General features: G+C 28.6%; 1 protein-coding gene across 37 annotated transcripts in view; it reads right to left on the bottom strand.

The window, feature by feature from the left end:
* Positions 1-19,312, bottom strand: part of LOC143191191 (uncharacterized) — a 253,012-nt gene that overhangs the window by 171,244 nt on the left and 62,456 nt on the right. Inside the window, exon 4 of one of the 37 annotated variants that reach the window (XM_076396055.1) lies at positions 95-2,234. The exons of 34 other annotated variants lie outside the window; for them this stretch is intronic. In XM_076396055.1, coding sequence (XP_076252170.1) covers positions 1,984-2,234 — 251 coding nt within the window. In that variant the 3' untranslated portion in view covers positions 95-1,983. Of the gene's footprint in view, positions 1-94; positions 2,235-3,339; positions 3,618-18,281; positions 18,658-19,312 lie in introns of those variants that run through there. 2 more of the 37 variants (XM_076396047.1, XM_076396050.1) reach the window with 2 other exon arrangements.

Here is a 19,312-nt window from a genome sequence, read left to right as displayed (position 1 = left end):
ATCTTCGTAGTACGCAATAAAATATATTACACAAAGTTTTTAACTTTAGAGGAGAATTAATACCTATAATACTCAATAACTACAAGAGGTACATATAAAAAATGTATATTATAATATAAAGTCTTGTAAATCACAAAGTATACAACAGATAATGTAACGTATATTTTACTACTTAACAACTAATAAATAAAAAACAGGTAATTTCTTGTATAAATATATGTTAATAGTAATACAAGTCAGTTGTCAAAAACAGTATCGACAACTAAAATAAATTAATATAATAACAGATACACAGAATTAATAAGAAAAATAGAAAAAAATAAACATAGCACAATACATTTTTTGTTTACCTAACTTGGTAATGATCAAAATTAAAATTTGGGACCACAACTGGAACATAGAAATAATATTGCCTATAATTATTCCCAATATAAAAAGAACTAAACATTTTAAGACTAAGCAGCCTCTGTTTAACGTGTTGTTTATTATTTAGTCATTGATTCGAAATAGCGATGTCATGAATTGCTATCGGGTAGCATGTCCACAAAATACTAAAACTATGTAGCCATGTCATGAATTGCTATCGGGTAGCATGTCCACAAAATACTAAAACTATGATATCAAAAATTTTCGTTATTGAGATCTGGGTAATCCATCAGTGAATATTGCGGGATGATCATAACCGATTTCCTTTCAAATTCAAGTACAACGATATGGATTACGTCTGATTCCAACAGGAGGTGTTACGAGCCACACGGCAGCCCGCAATTTGAGGTTACGGTTGTTTCTTTGTGTGAATGACATGAATTATACACCAATCACGCGACTCACAATCCCACAATCTATGGATATCCTTAATATTATCTATGTAGCAGTCATTAACAATTTTAGCTCTCCACAGTGTGAAGCCGATATTTAAACCATGTTATATTTCATATATCTATGGCAATTTCGATATTTAGAGAAATTGTTGTTAATACACCACAGATTGTTTGGATCTATTACAACACCACCATTTTATTGAAAGGCTTTATGTAGCAACATCAACGTACCGTTGACTTTTGACTTCTCGTTTGAAGGATAATTCATTATGTTTGAAACCTTCAAGCCACAATTTCAGTTGATATTATAGAACTTCCTTGCCGTCAAAAAGTCAAGATCTTAAATCAATCTTGCATATTTCAAAATGCCTCTAATTACCATCATAAAACAGAATTACTCTTTCATTGGAACTTCTTACTCTTTTTCTCGGAAAATCATAATTTTGTAGTTTTTTAAGCGCTAATTCAATTATAAGTCGAAGCAACTGCTTTTAAGTCATTCTTATTTTTGAATCTATTTTTCAAAGTATATGGCCAATTCAGATCCTAAAAAAATGATTTCAATTATTGCGAAGCGGAAGAATGCGTTTCGAAACCGAACATAGTATTTGCCACAAATCGCTAAGTTTATAGATTTAAAAATTATCCATCTTTACTAGTAAGCCGCAATCTCTCTATTTCTATAATACATATATCTATAGTACATTAACAACAAAAAATATAAGTATAACCTAAAAATAGTTTATATTCAATTCTAACTTCCAAAGTGATATTATCATTGAAAAAAAAGAAAAAAGCTACTGTGGCTTACTAATATAAGCTAATGCATTTTCTTTTTATTCGAAACATTGTGCAGTGTTTTTACATTGTTTCACTTATAATTATATTTTACAAAAACCAAAACTTATAAAGTCACCTTTATTTATAATTAAGATGATAATGACCAAAAACAACCAATCTTCAACAACTGCAAATGGAAAATAATATGATTCTAAAAAGTGTTTTTTAGAGGTACGGAACTTCAAATAGAAATGGCAAAATCATAAGTTTTAATCAATTCCAATAGCTCTCTAAAAGTCACATAGCTTTAAAAACAAACTTTATATAATAAGCAAAAAAAATATTTTAGTGACAAGAAAAAACATAGGACCTTAAAAAACGTTCAGTTTCTCATAATATGCACCTGCTGAGTCAAACAATTGCTTAAATCCCTGGTAGTTGTTAATATATGATTATGCTGGTTAACTACCTGTACCATTTTTCCAAACGTCACCAATTTCGATTTGCATTTGGTCTTGAAATAAAAACTACATCGCCATCTGGTTTTGTTGTTTTCTTTGGAATAAATGGTATACTCGTTATAGTCTAGTATCAATATTGGATTGCGTGTACCGGGTACCACATAAATATAACCTAAAATCAATTTATCATGTAAATCGAGCATTCACTTGTTAAAACTAAAAGGTCAATTCCGAAACAATATCCAATAAAGAAAAAGTAAATATTTATTCGTATATTTTTAAACCATGATCAACCATAACTTGGTTAAATAAAGTAATGCACATATAATCATCATCATTTGAACAATAAAACATACTACAATCGATGAAAATAATTATGTCCAAATAAATCATATGTGAAAAAATTACCAATTTCATAATGAAATCGAACCATGCTATTTCCTTTTTGTCATTATTTATTTTATTTTGCTTCGAATGTATCTCCAGATTTATCTTTTACTTCTAGCTTGATTAAATAATTGGAGGAGTTCCCTTTGTTCTACATAACTCCTCCAATTATTCAATCGAGTTATTCAATATATATATATATATATATATATATATATATATATATATATATATATATATATATATATATATATATATATATATATATATATATAAAGTAATAAATGGAAGATAAATCTGGAACAATAATTTCATTATTAGCGAATATGAGACAAACCAAACACCACAAAATGTGACATAAAAGGTGAAAATAGTACTTCGCAAACTAATGGGACAATATAGTGTAACAAAATAGATTTTTTAGAAAAGAAAATACAAGGTTTTGATAGAATTTGGAAAGAAATTGGTATCCTGTATATAAGGAGTTGTTAACGGGCATTGAATTGAACAATATTTCTTATGTGACTTTTTAAATTTAAATATATAGATACAGTCTTTGAATTTTCTTTCGAGGTAAAAATAGTTCAATTTGAAAAAAAAAAGATTATTTCACATATATCATTCTGTATTAAGAAAGAAATGCCCTTGCAAAAATGTTAAAACATTAAAACACATATATTATACATCAATATAAAATGTAGGAAGATAATATGGCATAATTAGCATATTAGCAAAAATAATGATATAATAAATAATATTGTGTCAATTCAAGAATTAAAAAAATTATTAATTTTCATTTTGCAACATATGATAATAAATTAGAATTAATCCAATAAAACATAAAAACAGTTAAAATATGTTTACTTCCAAGAACTACCTATGTTAAATAATCTACGTTAAATAAGTTAACTGTTTGTTCTATAACCCAAAATTATATTAACATTTTGAGCTGATGCCTTCGTGATATCAGGAAAAGTCGGGCTATGATTATGCAGATATGTGATCTTCACAGTTTTTTTAAAAGTGACAAGGCGAGAGAGACATCGTGTTTTGTAATACTGGGAACACTTCCACATTGTTCGTCCTTCCATTTTCCTATTTATCACGTAATCATTATGATTCAAAATAATTTTCGGATGCTTGCTAGCAGCGGCAATATAAATTATTCCTAAAAAGTAAAATTAGTTTCAACAAAAATAACAATAATTAGAACAGTTATATCAGTAATTTTTTAAAATTATTTAAATTGTATTTATAGTGACAGTCGTCTTTGTACTTACCGGCCAGCGAGCGACCTACTTAGAAACCATCACATAAGATATCATGTTTTGCCCATTTTAGTTACTGGAGTAACTAGTATGATTGTTCCTTGTTGGATCTTACAATCTTGCCTATAGACATTTTTTAAAATATCGATATTTTTCTGGTCGACCGACATCCCCTATCAAGCTAAACCGAACTTAACAACTTACTGACTTGCAGATATTTGCCGGCTTATCCTCTTAATGGGATATAGCGCGTGTTACTATACAGTGTGTATTTATAGTAATATATTGAATAAAATTACCAACATATGGAAATATTTCTAAATATAGTGATTGTTACTATTTTTAATCCCAGTGTATTTAGTTATATTTGTGAAAGTTCGTCTACATTTCCGTTAATTTTAACTTAGAAAGTTACTTATATATATTTGTGTATTTATTAAAGCAAAATGTCACATACTCGAGAACAAACAGAAAATATTGGTCTTCGTACACACAATGCAAAGATGCCGTAACTACCGATTAAATCGAACTACCGCAGAATACTTGAAGGATAATCTAGATTTAAGAAGCCAGCTTGCAAACGTACGTGTAAATAAAGTTGAGAGACAAGAACAGAATGAACGCCTTCGAGTTGATAGATTGAGGCGAAAGGCACGTCACGTTCGAATATGACGCCGAAATAGAGTATTCGTCCCATTTGTCAGAAAAAGTTTCACTTCTATTATTATCTATGCTACTAGAACCATCAGAAACAGCATCACCTGGAACCACATACCTATCGAAATTGTGTTTGAATAGAATCCGTAAACATCATTCTTGCTTCCAATGAACATCATCTGGAGCCACTAATATCTGGAGAGGTATTAACATGTTACTGATATGTGTGCGAAAATTGAAAGTGAACTATTACATTACAACAATTAAGAACTATACATTTGCCTGCTGTTATCATCAGTAACGTAAATGGAATAACTGATATCTACAGCATCGCTACAATATATATTTTCTTATCATCATTTACTGGTAGTCCACATTATATGTAAAAACATATTCAAAGAGTCATGATCTGTGTGCGTGCAAATTGCCAATCGAATGTTCATCACATTACGTACAATCCTAACTGTTTGTTACACCAACCCAGGTGAAAAGTCTTCAAATGCTCCAAAACAATCTTCTTCCGGGAAACTCACGTCCGACGTTCAGACCAATCCACAGTTCAGGTATTTATATAGAACCTATTCACATAGTCCCAAGAAAAATTAAGTTATTCTGAGAATAAACTCATCCGGGAGCTTACCAACTTTTTAGAGAAGTGTTTAGGCTAATCCATATACTTAACTCAAATTATACGACAGCTCAATCAATAACAATTTTGATACAAACACTTTATGCCAATTTTGATACAAACACTTTATGCCAGGAATCGTTATTGTGTGAACCCTGTTCGCTCGGGTATAATCGAAATTACCCTACGAGTATGATAGCGTTTTCCTTATTAATTCATTCGCCAAATGTTCGCCAAAAGTTGCCTGCTGTTGTTTCATTATCTTTTTCTATATTCATTATTGAATGTTGCGTGTTTACTAGTAGGTATTAGATTATAGATGGAATATTATTCATGTTTGAAGAAGGAAGGAAGGAAATTTTTAAATTAATTACTTCGTTAGTTTTTAATTAAGAAATATAAAAATATTATTAAATAATATTGATGAATAATTTTATTAGAACATTTGAGGTTAGCCTTGTCTTTATATCAGTTATGAGCTAATTCAATTGTAAAAAATAATTTCTTGACACTGACTAAACTGGTAGAATTAAATATCAGTGCAAGCTAGATAAAACCAAAAAAAATAATTTGAAGATTATAGCAAAGGTAACATCTTAATCTGATTTTAATTAAATACGTTTAACAGTATTCTTTATATATAGACAATGATATAGGTCAACAGATAACGTAATATAAACCACTTCGTTCTTTAACTGCGATAATAACAATGAATTAATTGATCATATATGAAGATGATCATATTGATGATATATGATTAGATTGTTAATTTAACTAAAGAATGATATATACACATTTGAGCCATTACAAGGGTAGAATTACAAAAATAAATAAATAAATAACAAATGATAAAAACATAAATTTAATTATACATTTTATTGGGCCAATAGAAATACCTTAATTTATATGGTTGTCCAAAAGCTTTAATAGACACTTGTTGCGCAAATATTTAAATTCTTTTGTGGTCTGGAAATGTCTGTTTCTCTATTTTTCTTTCTAGCAGATCAATTTTTATTAGCAGACAACTTTTATTACCAGAAATATACTCTAACCGATCTACCCTATCGAACGCAGCGTCGTAAATGGAGACCATATGGCAATGAAGAAAGAATCGACGAGGAACACACGATTATACCCGAGCAAACAGGTAGTAGTATCTAAAAAAGCAGATTTATAATTATGCGCCTAGGTAATATTCGCTGTTTTCCCAGTCTTACGAGTAGATTTTCAATACTTCAAAATATATAACAACTTTTACTAATCTACACTTTTAAGTTAAAAAAAATCAAATAAAAGTGTAATGTAAATAAGTAAATGGCAGTATGATAGGTACTTCTTTCATTTGCATTTAATTGTTGCCTAACTAATCTCCAAAAATCGTACTTCAACTTCAACCAAAATTTAAGAATCTATCCTTGTCGGATTTTATAATTTTGTCAATAAAAAAAAAACAAACACATTAAAATTAAAATAACCAACCCGACTATTTCTTCAATAGTACGACCGAAAGGTCATACTCTTAACCTCTACAGCATTCGATATTTTATCAACTCAAAATAGCTACCTTTAGCAATTAATTGCTTATTCCGGTAAAGAAAAACCAATACATTAATCTGAATAGAAGATTTTCGCTAATACATTAATCAACAAAAACATATAAATATAAATAATAATAAACACCAAAACTAATCGCTCTTTAGCATAATATATTTTATTTTCCAAAAATATAAACACAAGTACAACTTATTAGAATGACTGAAAAAGATAATAAAACAAAAACAAAACCTGAACGACATTTTAATTAAAGTGCCATTTTATAATATAATAATAGAAAAATACACAGTTACATAATTATTATTATATTAAAATAAATACATCCATGTAATATACGAATAAATACTACACAGACAGATCTAAAATAAAGTGTAAATATAACGAAGAAAATTTAATTTACCCTTTAAGTATGTAAGTAAAGAAAAAATTATTTGGAAATTTACAAAATTTATTCGCAGCGTCTAGAAGTATTATCCTAGCTGTGGTTAAGTCGCATGGAAAAAAAATTAATTACCAACAAAAATTACTCCATATATTGCCACTTAAATAACATGTGACCAAAGAACAGAAATGCTTATATACAGGTGAACTGTACTACCAGACAGTTAAACCAAAGCATAAAGGGGTATTTTAGTCATATTCGAAACTTAACCCTTCAATATCTCTTTAAGTGGATTTAAAAAAATATATTTGAATTTAGTGATGAAGCAACTAAACCGGCTCTGCCAAAATGGATCAAACAATAGACGATATGTATCCTGCGTCTACCTGTGATAGTATTCCCTCGTAAAACCTATGATATGGGCTTTTGTACATAAACATACATACTGGAACTGACACGATTGAAACTTTTATAGCAATATGCATCTTTAATGAATTTTATCATTTCCATTTTAAAAATTATTATTCTTATAGGAATGACAATTATTTCAGAAGCCTAACAGTTCACAGGTCAAGTCATATAACAATACCTTGTTTCAAAGAAGGCCAGAAGCATTCGTTTGAAAGAAAGAAGTTCAAAAAATACTATTTTTGAAGTAAAGAAAAGCGTATCACTCTAAGGCTTAGACTATGTGTAACTACCGGAACTTTAAAGACATTTTTCTGGAAGCTACTTTTTTCGAGACGTTTCACATGATAGTTCTACTAAACCGATTTATTTGATATTTGGTGTGAAATATAACATTTAAGAAAAAAAATTGTTTTCCTTGTTTTACTTTGTAGGATATTAGTAAGTCTAGATTAAGAGTTTTTCTTTTTAGTTTAAGATTGCTATAAAGGATTAGATCGCTTCAACAAGGTCACTACATCATGAGCCCGAAACATTTTAGATTTTTTTTCTTTATGCATTCTTTAAACGCTTGTTAAAATACGGTATGGTTTGTAAAATACTGCTTTTGAATACTTGAAAAAAATATTTAAAATTCATGCCTCCAGAGTAGAATATCCCCTTATAGAATTAAAAAAAAAACTTTAAAAATCTTAATTTGTACTGTACAGATTTCTAATATTTTGATAATCTACGATGTTAAATATGACTTAACTATTCTAAGAGTTTGCGGTACTGCTGCTGACGTATCTGGATAAGTAGGATCGTGATTATGGTCGGCGATAATTTTAACCGTCTTCCCTGACGTGGTCAGTCGAGACTTGCAGCCGGTCTTGCCGTAACATCGACATCTCCACGTCGTCTTGTTCCCATATTTGTTGTTCAGAATAAAATCGTTATCTTCGAGAATGATTTTAGGGTTCTTTTTTCCAGCAACTACATAAATCAGACCTAAAATAAAATTCAAACTTTGGTCAAAATTTTGGGAATATTAAGGACTGAAAAGATAAATTGTTTTTTTAGTTAGTTTTAGTTAGAAATTATATGTGTTAAATCAGCAAAATGTCTTGCAATACAACTCCTTGCTACATAAGGGCAAGATCATGTATCATAATAACATTCCAAATCAAAAAAAAAGAATAATCTATGTGATTATATATTATTTTTTATGAATTATATACTGTCTCAAAAATACGACGTTAATAAAAAGAAACACAACAATAACAGTATTAAAGGTATAAAATGAAAATGTGTTTCGAGGTCGAAAATCAGTGCAGCAAAACAATATAGGTGAAATGTTAAGGGCCGAAACCGCAACATCTGGACAACAAACGCAGCATTTAAATAAAAATAACATTATTAGAGACTAAATAACGACCAAAATAGATACACGGGATAGATGCAATATAGCCCAAGAAAATAAAATGTCGAGCCAGGAAAAGCAAATGAGGACCAAAAATTAGTAAGCACTCTACAATGAGTGAAAGAATGAAATATCAACACTGGAGAATCTTGAAGTCGTATTAGTCTAGTGATGCTATCGCTATTCCAAACATTAGGCATTTTTTACTTCGTCTTTTATTGTTTAGTTCCTACTTATTTTATAAATAATATTATACTACTTTTATAGACGTTGATAAAATTAATAAACTGGATAGAACTCAGAATCAACATATAAGTCTAATTATTTATTCATCAGCCTATATATAATAAATATCAATACCGCCTACCAAATATTGCAACTTCAAGTATGTATAAAAATTCCAAATACGAAATCTATACTATGCGCAACCGACTGTGGGCTTTAGAAAACTCGTACCTGTTACGATACGTTATGGACTGATATATGTCACCAAATACGCATTCCTAGTTATTTTGTCTCATAATTATATGGCAAACCAACAGTGCAATAACTCGATTATGAATCCAGAAGCACCAAAATGATCTCAAATATTCCTCATCAAGAAACTCCCGTCACAATACATCCAGTTCACATCACCAAAAAAGAGGAAGTGGAATAATCAAAAATAATATTTATCCCTATCAGCGGTAGCAGTCAAATCAGGTAGGTATAGGATCCAAATAGCTGCAATTTATTGCCAACCAATATACAATCAAAAGAAGGAAAACTACCCTAAAGTTTTAAGTAACCTAGGAGAAAATGTGTAATTGAAGATTTTACTGCCAAAGTAGAAGATGGGATATAAAAATGAAGACAACTAAAGATAATGTATTGCATAAAGCAGCTGCTTAGCTAATATATAATTACTTAAATGGGAAAAGCAACTTATTCGCCGAGTAGTCCCAACAACTCTCGAGACCTATTAGATATATAGATTAATGGACACGTTGGCTCAAGCTCAGATCACTCACCCTGAGTAAATCTGCAATAAAAACGAACAAAATAAAAAATTAACAAATAAGCGAACAGACTAAAAAGGATTTGCGGAAGAACTAAACAATCGAATTCTCCTAAACATATCCCTTAAAGCTACCGAATAATTAAATTTAAAAGCAGAAAAACATAGATTTTCAGCAAGCTGTCTGGAATAACATACCAGAAATTAAGATAACAACTAAAATAATTAATTATCAGAAATAAATTAGGTAAATAATAGCTGAAAACGACAATTAATAAAATAAATAAATAAATAATAAATATAATATATAATAAAAAATAAATAAATAATTTTAATTGATAAAATTGATAAATATATATTTAAAACAATGATTTTTACACAGTCCAGATAAGCATTTGCTGATTATTTAGAGCAAAACTTCCAAAAAAATTAAAATGAATTTAAACATAAGTTACCGCCCAATGAGTGCAAAAATTCGACAAATCATCCAATCGCGTCTAAAGAAATGACCAAAGTTATAAAAACTGACATCTGACAAGAATTGCAAAATCTGATAAGAAAGGGAATTATAAAACTTACTCTCGATTATTACAAAACGATTACAACACACGATACAACTTGATTAATGCAGCAATTGAACCAAAAAACATATCCCTAATATTCCAAAGATAATATATACATATATTTATTAAAAAATTAATATTAATTAAAAAAACTTTATTTGCATAGAAATAGTCTTACCATTGATAGTATTTATATTTAGACATATATACAAAAAAACACTCTTACATATAAAAGTTACTTCTAAAATTGTACATGTTAAGACAATACAATTTCATCTTTGGATTACTCTTACGTATTTATATCAAATACATAGGAATTGAATCTCAAAACCTAACTATGGTACTAAATTTTATGTAACCAACACAAAATCTGGAGATTCATTACTAAAATCTCAGTCGAATCTACGTACTATCTAAATTTATATATGTAAACTAACAATATAATGTAACACAACATAAACCAAAAAATTATATTTAATAAAATTTCATCCAGAAAACAAAAATAAACTGCTAAGAAAAAAACTACGCTTCAGTGATGGTGTAATAAAATTCAAAGTAATAATAATAACTCAATTCCTAATTTATATGCATATGAGTAATCAAGTAAAAACTAAACATTAGACACATAACGTTCTAGTTATATTAACTGTATTACATTTGTTGATTCAACAGACCTCTATAAACGCCATATATATTGCTTAGCAATATTTCAACTAATGTTATTCAATTACGAATAACATATGTTAGAAATGTTTCGATCAACGCTTATAATAAAATATTCTGTTATAGCAACTGAAACAAACGACTAAAGGCATAAGGCAAAATCCAAGTTCAAATTGACATGACTTACTCTGTAAAAATATTAAGACTGATAGGATTTTTTTAACTTCATGAAAAATATATAATTAAATTGATATACAGAGATCACGGATATATTTGGAAACGTCTATCAATTATATGAACTGATGCTATATTATTCCATTAGATTTTTTTGAACATCCTTGACATGACAATTTGACTAGTAAATGTGTGGTATAAAAATATTTTATTCAGTAATACAGATATAAATAATGTGTCATCACATTGATAATTATTAACATTACAAACCATCGATAGATCAATCTGTATAGTGTTAACTGTAAAATATATACTTAAAAATGATTTACGCGACACATAATTACATGACATGTAAGCATTACAATGTAATAACATTACAAAGATAGTAAAATTCTGAAATATCATACCTTTAAATGAGTTCTGTACAGTGACGGATTTACACATTTATCACCTATAAGTAATTGGAATTTTATCGCTCCTACTAACCTCTGCAATTTTGTCAATGCGTTTGCAACAATATATATATATATATATATATATATATATATATATATATATATATATATATATATATATATATATATATATATATATATATATATATATATATATATATATATATATATATATATATATATATATATATATATATCAGACCACTTACTGAAGACTCTTCTACATTTATTACATTACTACATTAGTTAAATTATATAACGGAAATTATATAATAATACTTATTACCCACGGGCAGATTGTGTTGAAGTTCTAAGAGATTAATTTAAAAAATAAAACATAAATACTTTAAATTAAATTTGGTAAAACCTGACACCTTAGCCTTCAGCCTACTAGTAAATCCGACACTGGTTCCATGTTAGAAATGATAGTTTATAGATAGTAAAAATCAGATTCACTACAAAAACTTTAAATAATGTAAGGCACAATAAATATGAATTTATAATTATTGTTATACCAATTCTTAATCAGTGGTTAACTTTAAATTTCGGTTCTTCTAGTTTATATGTTAATGGAAGTCACCAATTCAGACAAAAAAAATTAAAAATTAATCCCCAAATGCAATAATATAATGTCTGATAGACGAATATATTTGAATTATTGTGTTAAATAGATTATTGTTTCTAAGAAAAACGATTTAACGATCTATAAGTAAATTGGTAATTGTTGACATACTAATAGCCCAAGATTCCGTAAGCCAAACAAAAACAAGTGACTTCTTTGCTAAAAAAAAACTATAGAAAAACGTGTGACGAAGATAAGTGAGATGAAACTCCTCAACTACCAGATAAAAATTGTGATAATGGCTATTTATTTAATAAAATCTGAATGTAATCTGTTTTCAAAGCAGCAAAACAATTTTAACTCTGTACCAGGCATAATTGAAGATAAGCGTAAAGAGTGAAGGTAAAGCAATCTCAACAAAAGTAAGAACGAGGAAATAGTAGTTAATTAGGTTTATTACAAAATGAAGTCACAAAATCTTGGACTATAAGCATGTAAGTTGATGCGTAAAATGAATCAAAAAGATCGTGAAGTTGGACGATTTACGTTTGGGTTATCTGTTGTTATGAGTCGTACAGAATTCATCGAATACATAAAAGAACTACTCAAGGGAATGGTTGATATTCAAAAAAGATACAATTGGTTGTAAACTAGATGCAGTCCGTATCAATGTCACCACTTGTGGTATAGCACGAGATTTGTCAGGGAAAATGGGAGCGTGATTGTGGCTGCACGTTATTTTGACCGTTTTCCCATAAGAGATGATCCTCGATTTACATTTCACTCGCTGGTATTGTGAACAAATCCACATCGTCCTTCTTGCTAATTTTCGATTTATAGTGTACTCGTTATCATCAACTATTATTTTTGGATTCTTTTTACCAGCAACCACAAATATTGTTTCTAAAAAACATAACTGTATTTATATTCGAAACATTATATATCAAGATATCGGTTATGTAGACCTATGAATATGAAAAAAATCAAAATCAAATGAATGATAATATTTGCATTTTGTATTAACATTGAAATCTCAGAAAATAATACACAATTTAAAAATTATATTTTATTAAATTTAACAACTAACAATAAACACACACACAAACTAAAAATTATAAGATATGTACAAAAAACGTAAAAAAAGAAAGGAAACAACTATAACTATAACGAAAACTATTAAAAAAAATGCTCGTTGACACTTGGTTCCTATACTTGTTAATGTCTATAGATGATTACCTTGAATATATTTTAACTATTATTTTGTCGATAGAAAAATTTAGCTATTGGCTGTTTTTGGTCCAGCCTGATTCATGGCGTGGCTAGGACGGTTATTTCGTGTCGGATTGTACAATGTTGCCTAGGGGCATTGCAAAATACAATCACCAACACAAGTACAACCACATCCAAGCCTTGACCATTGCTCCAACCAAATCGGTCTCCTTAGATTTTACTTGGTGTTCGATTAATCGTAACGCTTTGAATGAGATAATTTTCGTTAACATTAGGATTAGTGGGTAAATGGTTATGACAGCTTTTAACATTAACAACACGCCCGTAAGTCACTAAAGTTGCTTTGCACTTAGTTTTGAAATACTGTGTACATCGCCATCGTGTTCTGGTACCCTGCTTGGTATTGATTGTAAAATCGTTATTATCCATAATAATTTTTGGATTTTTTGTACCAGCTCCGATGAAGATATATCCTGAAATCAAGCAAAATTATTTTACAGTATAAATGAAGTGTCACCCAGATAAACTACTAAAACTCTATATATGCTTTTAACAGAGTATAATTATTTCAAATAAACCAAATCAATTTAAAATAATCAAAAACAAAAATATGAGTTTAATAGAAACTTGGTATTAAAAAATAAGTATTGCAATAGGATTTCAAAAATAACAATATTGAAAATATGCTACTAATAACAAATAACTTAAAATAATAAATTACTGAAAAAGGCGAATTTAAATTTATTTCAGAAGCGTTATATTTAAATATATAACGACTAATTTTGATGGTACTAGCCAGCGTGCCGTTCAAAACAAAATTTTCGCTTTGTCCACAATTTTTTTAAAAACCGATAAATATTTTAATTATATACATACAAAAGAAACTCTACAATTAAAAAATGATTTGAAGGGCATGATGGACTAGAAGAAACTTTAAACTAAATCTATGATATATCTACTGAATATATTATCAATAGGTTCAAAAAAAACATTAAATACGAAATAATATTATATGAATTAATGAATTACCTTTTAAAATTAATATGTCTTTTTTAATGTTTTAAAATAATAATTGACGAACTAGTAGTCATTTACTTCTCGAACACCTTAAATAAATTAGATCATTTAAAACAACAGAAAAACTATCACAGCTTATCTGACCCATACAGAGATTTTAAAAGAGATATATTCAGTAAATATGTGGACCTATAAAAGTTAATTTCTATCGATGATCGTTTTTAAAATAATAATTGTAATTGTAATTGTTTTTAATTTTCTGCTCCCTCACAAAAAATCGACCATACCCCAAACCATCTAGGCACACATATGGTGGATCGTGATTGTGGTGCTCTCTGATCCAGATTTCTTGACCGTGAGATGTGAGAGCTGCGCGACAGAAGGTTCTCCGATCCGAGACACAACTCTAATACGTTTTTCGATTAGATTTGTTTTTCATTCCAAAGACGTAGTTCCGAACGATCAGCTGCGGCTGTCTTAATCCCACTTTGAAATAAACGATTTCTAAAAAAACGTGCAAGAGTTATTCTACGGCTCCTCATTTATCCGATAAGATCCTAATAAGAATAAACAAACCATTTTAAACCTACTATCATCTCAACTGGCATATCTAAATACTCGTTTAGAGCGGTATTTCTCAGTAACAACATAATGAACAGCATCATAATAATATCAAGATTAATTAAAAATTATCCGTATAAAAATAAAAATAAAATAATACTAGCGCTTAATTTAGTATAAAAAGTAATCAAATTAGCAGAAGGCAACGAATATATATTATTAAAGCATCTTCATAATGTATTTCACTATAAAATCAATTAAATCATCAAACTACATGCCACATTACAAATGCAATAAAAATAGCAGTAAATTATTCCTTCATTATAAATCACCTATTCTTACTTCTAGAGTTAAGTCGATCTGATTCAAAGAACTATTTGTCATCATTGTCATCTTTTTACAACTAGGCACCAGAGAATTATAGCTTGGCGTATACCTTAAAGGTTCCTGGTTCTTTATTGTTATACTTCTTTGTAAATAAACACACCCACAATCATATATTAAACACGTATATTTGGCAAAACAATTAAGGTTAGACCTAAAATATTTACAAGAAGTGAACCAAAGACAGTTAATCTTAATGAAAATTATATTGTACATGATTCAAAACAACGTGATCTGGCCTGATTAGCTTAGTTTCGTTATGAGAGAAGATTGTATCTTCCAAGAACCTGGACTGATTAAGGGTACAAATGACTTAAATGACTAATTAAAAAAGAGAAATATGATACGTTCGAAAAGATCATAATGCATTACAAATATAAAATATTTTAAACAGAAAATTATTCAGACTACACTGAAATTCAAAGTACATTAGCCTTAAAAATAATTTAAAAAAATAGAAATAAGATATAAATATACTAAAATTAATATTAGTAATAATTACTCTAAAACGAGAAATTTTTCTACATCTAAATCTATAAGTTATAACCAAGGTTATATTAAAATTATTGAGAATAAAAAGATCTACTTGCCAAGTTAGAGAAGCAAATTTGTACATACCTGCCAGATAATTTGTAAAATTGGAAAGAATTGAGAAAATTGAGTGAAGAATTTTTGACAAAATACAATAAGGCTTATCGAACAGATTAATAATTTTCTATATTTTCAAGAAAATTAACACCTGTATGCACAAACTTTGAAATCGAAAATAGACCGAAACACTATCTATAAATTATCGCCCTAATTCATCAAATTCAATAATGTGTGACTACTTTTCGATCTCAAAAAATTTTGCGACATGAAATGTTTTCCAGTCAGAAAGATCTTTAATATTACTGTTTGGTCTTATTTGATAAGCCATGAGAAAAAACAATCGTTAACTGATTTATTAAAAGTACTGAAAAAAAATATGTAAAAATAAAAATTACGAAAAATTCTTGGTATTATTCTTTCTATTCCCGATAGTTATAAAATGATTTAAAAATCCGTGTCACATGAATATGTCTATCAATACAACTATTATGTGAATTAGTTAATTAAATATTAATTACTCTAAAATCATATCCATACAATAAGAATAAATCGAGATTTAACAAATTAATCGCATAATTTAATAATATGTCACGTTATAGATAAATAACGTTTATTCATTATTTTAAGAAACCAACTTCCGGATATATTAAATAATAATAAGTGGTTTTTTAAAGTCTCAATCCATTGCGATCATAATGCCACAACGCCTACATAGGCAATAGCTTTCAATAGATGATTTTCCTAGTCTCAATCTTTACCTAGAATGTATAGGTAAGAGATATAAACATATTATAAATTGCTATGTCATAATTGCACATGTATTATAAAGGGTACTAAATTTTTAATCCACTCTAATTCTATTAAGTACAGTAAAAAACCTGTATGGTAAGCCATTATAATTAACTTTAGGTGGCAAGTGATTGTGTTTCTCGCCAAAATAGATCTTGCAACCTTTAGTCGTCAATCGGGATTTACATTTACTCTCTTTCTTTGATCTGCACTCCCAGTAGGTTCGATCCGTAGGCTTTGAATGTCTGGTAAAAACGTAATTGTATAGAATAATTTGGGGGTTTTTCCTTCCAGCAAAGAAATATACTCTCGTGGCTAGAAAAGAAACTTGTTAATAAGCATGCGTCAGTCAAATAACCCCAGAATCGATGAACCAAAGAAGACATTGTTATCAAAACAGACCTGTACAGTTTATTTTATTGCAATTTTCAAAATCATTCAAGTTTAGAAAAAGAACTGATATTGTTTAGTAGGTTTTATTTTGCCTCATTGTAATTGTAATTTAAATAGAAACCTTTAAAACATCACAATTTATGGCGAAAAGCTACAAGTCATTATTACAATACTGCTTTTGTACTACAAACTTCAAGTGCGTTTTGGCTTCCTGCATATCCAAAGTTTGCAAGAACGAATATTGTTTAGAACAACGCTATCCTATTAATCTTTTAAAATATGTAAATGATGGTAATCAGGGTATTTTTAGTCCCACTGATGAATTCTGCGAATTTATCAATCAACCACGTACAATATATACTTGATACACAACTGATAAATATCTCTAATATATATCTGAAGACAATAAATTAATTTTTTAACAATTATTTTGCACCTTCAAAACATTATTGAAAAAAATTAATGTTTTTATTTTAAGATTTCCATGGTTATCACAAGACTCTTTTGAAACCAGCATTACACCAATAATATAGTTTTGGAACGACCGAAAAAAAAACGGAAGTCCAGTGAAGGTCTGGGTTATACGGTGGATGCATCAAAACCTCCTAGGTGATCTCTTTTAATTTTTCCTGAATTATTTGATCAAATTCCATGTAGGTCATGATGAATAATTTCTTTCTTCGGTTCACCTTTAACATCGAAATATACAGAACAAAAACGAGCAAAACAATCCTGACACTGATGTTCACTTCACCATAAAAACTACACAATTTTCGATAAACCAGAGCTGTCTTTCGCAAAAAGAATAGCTTACTTTTAAAAGCGCAGCAATCTATTGGAAAAAATCAGATATTACTTTTTACCAACCTTATATTTCATAATGTTATTGTTTCAGACATTTTGAAATAATACAAGTGCCATGTTATCTCTCGGGTATATTCATAAAAATGTAATAATCTAATTATAATGCGGAGTAAAAAAAGAGTATTTATGTGTTTCTACCTTTTTAACATACCCTTAAAATTTCGAATTAAATCTACTGCCATATTGTTTCAAAATTATCCGTTATGATATAGCTTACTTACACGATGTATTATATACATAAAATAATGTTTAACCCCTTACACAGTAGTTGCGTAATAATATATTTAAAACTTGATCAAAAATATTTATTTCAGTATAGACATTTATAAACATCAATACATACAACTTCACGATAATGACATGATAATTATATAAATTAATGTGTTAGTTTGAATATAATAATTTAAGTTTATTTCGGACACTTCTTGATTATAGTTACTTGTTGAGTATTAATGATAGGTGGTAGGAAATCTGGCGGTGAATGATTATGACCCTCACTGACCAACATAGTGGCTGCTCTAGTAGTAATCCTCGCCCGACATTTAGTTTTACTTCTAAATATACATTCCCAGTACGTTCTGTCTACTCCTTTATTATGTATTTTAAACATATAATTGTTGTATATCATTTGAGGATACTTGCGACCAGCGCAGAATGATATGATTCCTAGAACAAAACCTTTAATTATTACTGGTTATTTTTATAATGTTACATATAAGTGAACAAAAAATGTCTTATGTCACCTTTAAAGAAGTATATACTATTAATAGATCGGAAAACTAAAATTTCAAAATTTTACTTCTAAAGAAATATGTTTACAGTGTATTTTGCATCTGTACTTAAAGTAACATATAGTAACTGTTATAGCTTATTTAACCACCTTTGCTTCCCACCTAAAATAACCCCCTTCTGCTAATAATTAACGACAACAAATTAACCAATACTTAAGTCTTTAAAGTTTCTTAAACTATTTAAAAACAATCTTAGTAAAAACAATAGAAAACTTATCATTGTCAACATAACAAAATTTAATGGAATTATTACAATTAACAGCTGCGCTGGCCCTCCATAAGTGTTAAGTCATATTTCACAATTTTCACGACTTTAATTTACACATTTGCAATAGATAACATGGTAATTTGTGCAATTCAGGCGCAGGCAACATTATAAAAAATAAAGGTATTTCCTTTTCCACTATGTTCAAAATAAACCAATTCTGAAAATATGTAGTTCCTTCGTTAAATTTCTGTATTAAATCTTGAATATATATTGTATCAGATACATGGATCCAGGTAAAATACTTAATTACTATTATTTAATT

The sequence above is a fragment of the Rhynchophorus ferrugineus genome, unplaced genomic scaffold, assembly GCF_030347505.1.
Source record: "Rhynchophorus ferrugineus isolate W39M unplaced genomic scaffold, kcgeb_rfMv2 rfM2, whole genome shotgun sequence".
NCBI classification, from domain to species: Eukaryota; Metazoa; Arthropoda; class Insecta; order Coleoptera; family Curculionidae; genus Rhynchophorus; species Rhynchophorus ferrugineus.
Note: the sequence above shows the minus strand (reverse complement) of the source record. Positions and strands in the feature narration are given on the sequence as shown.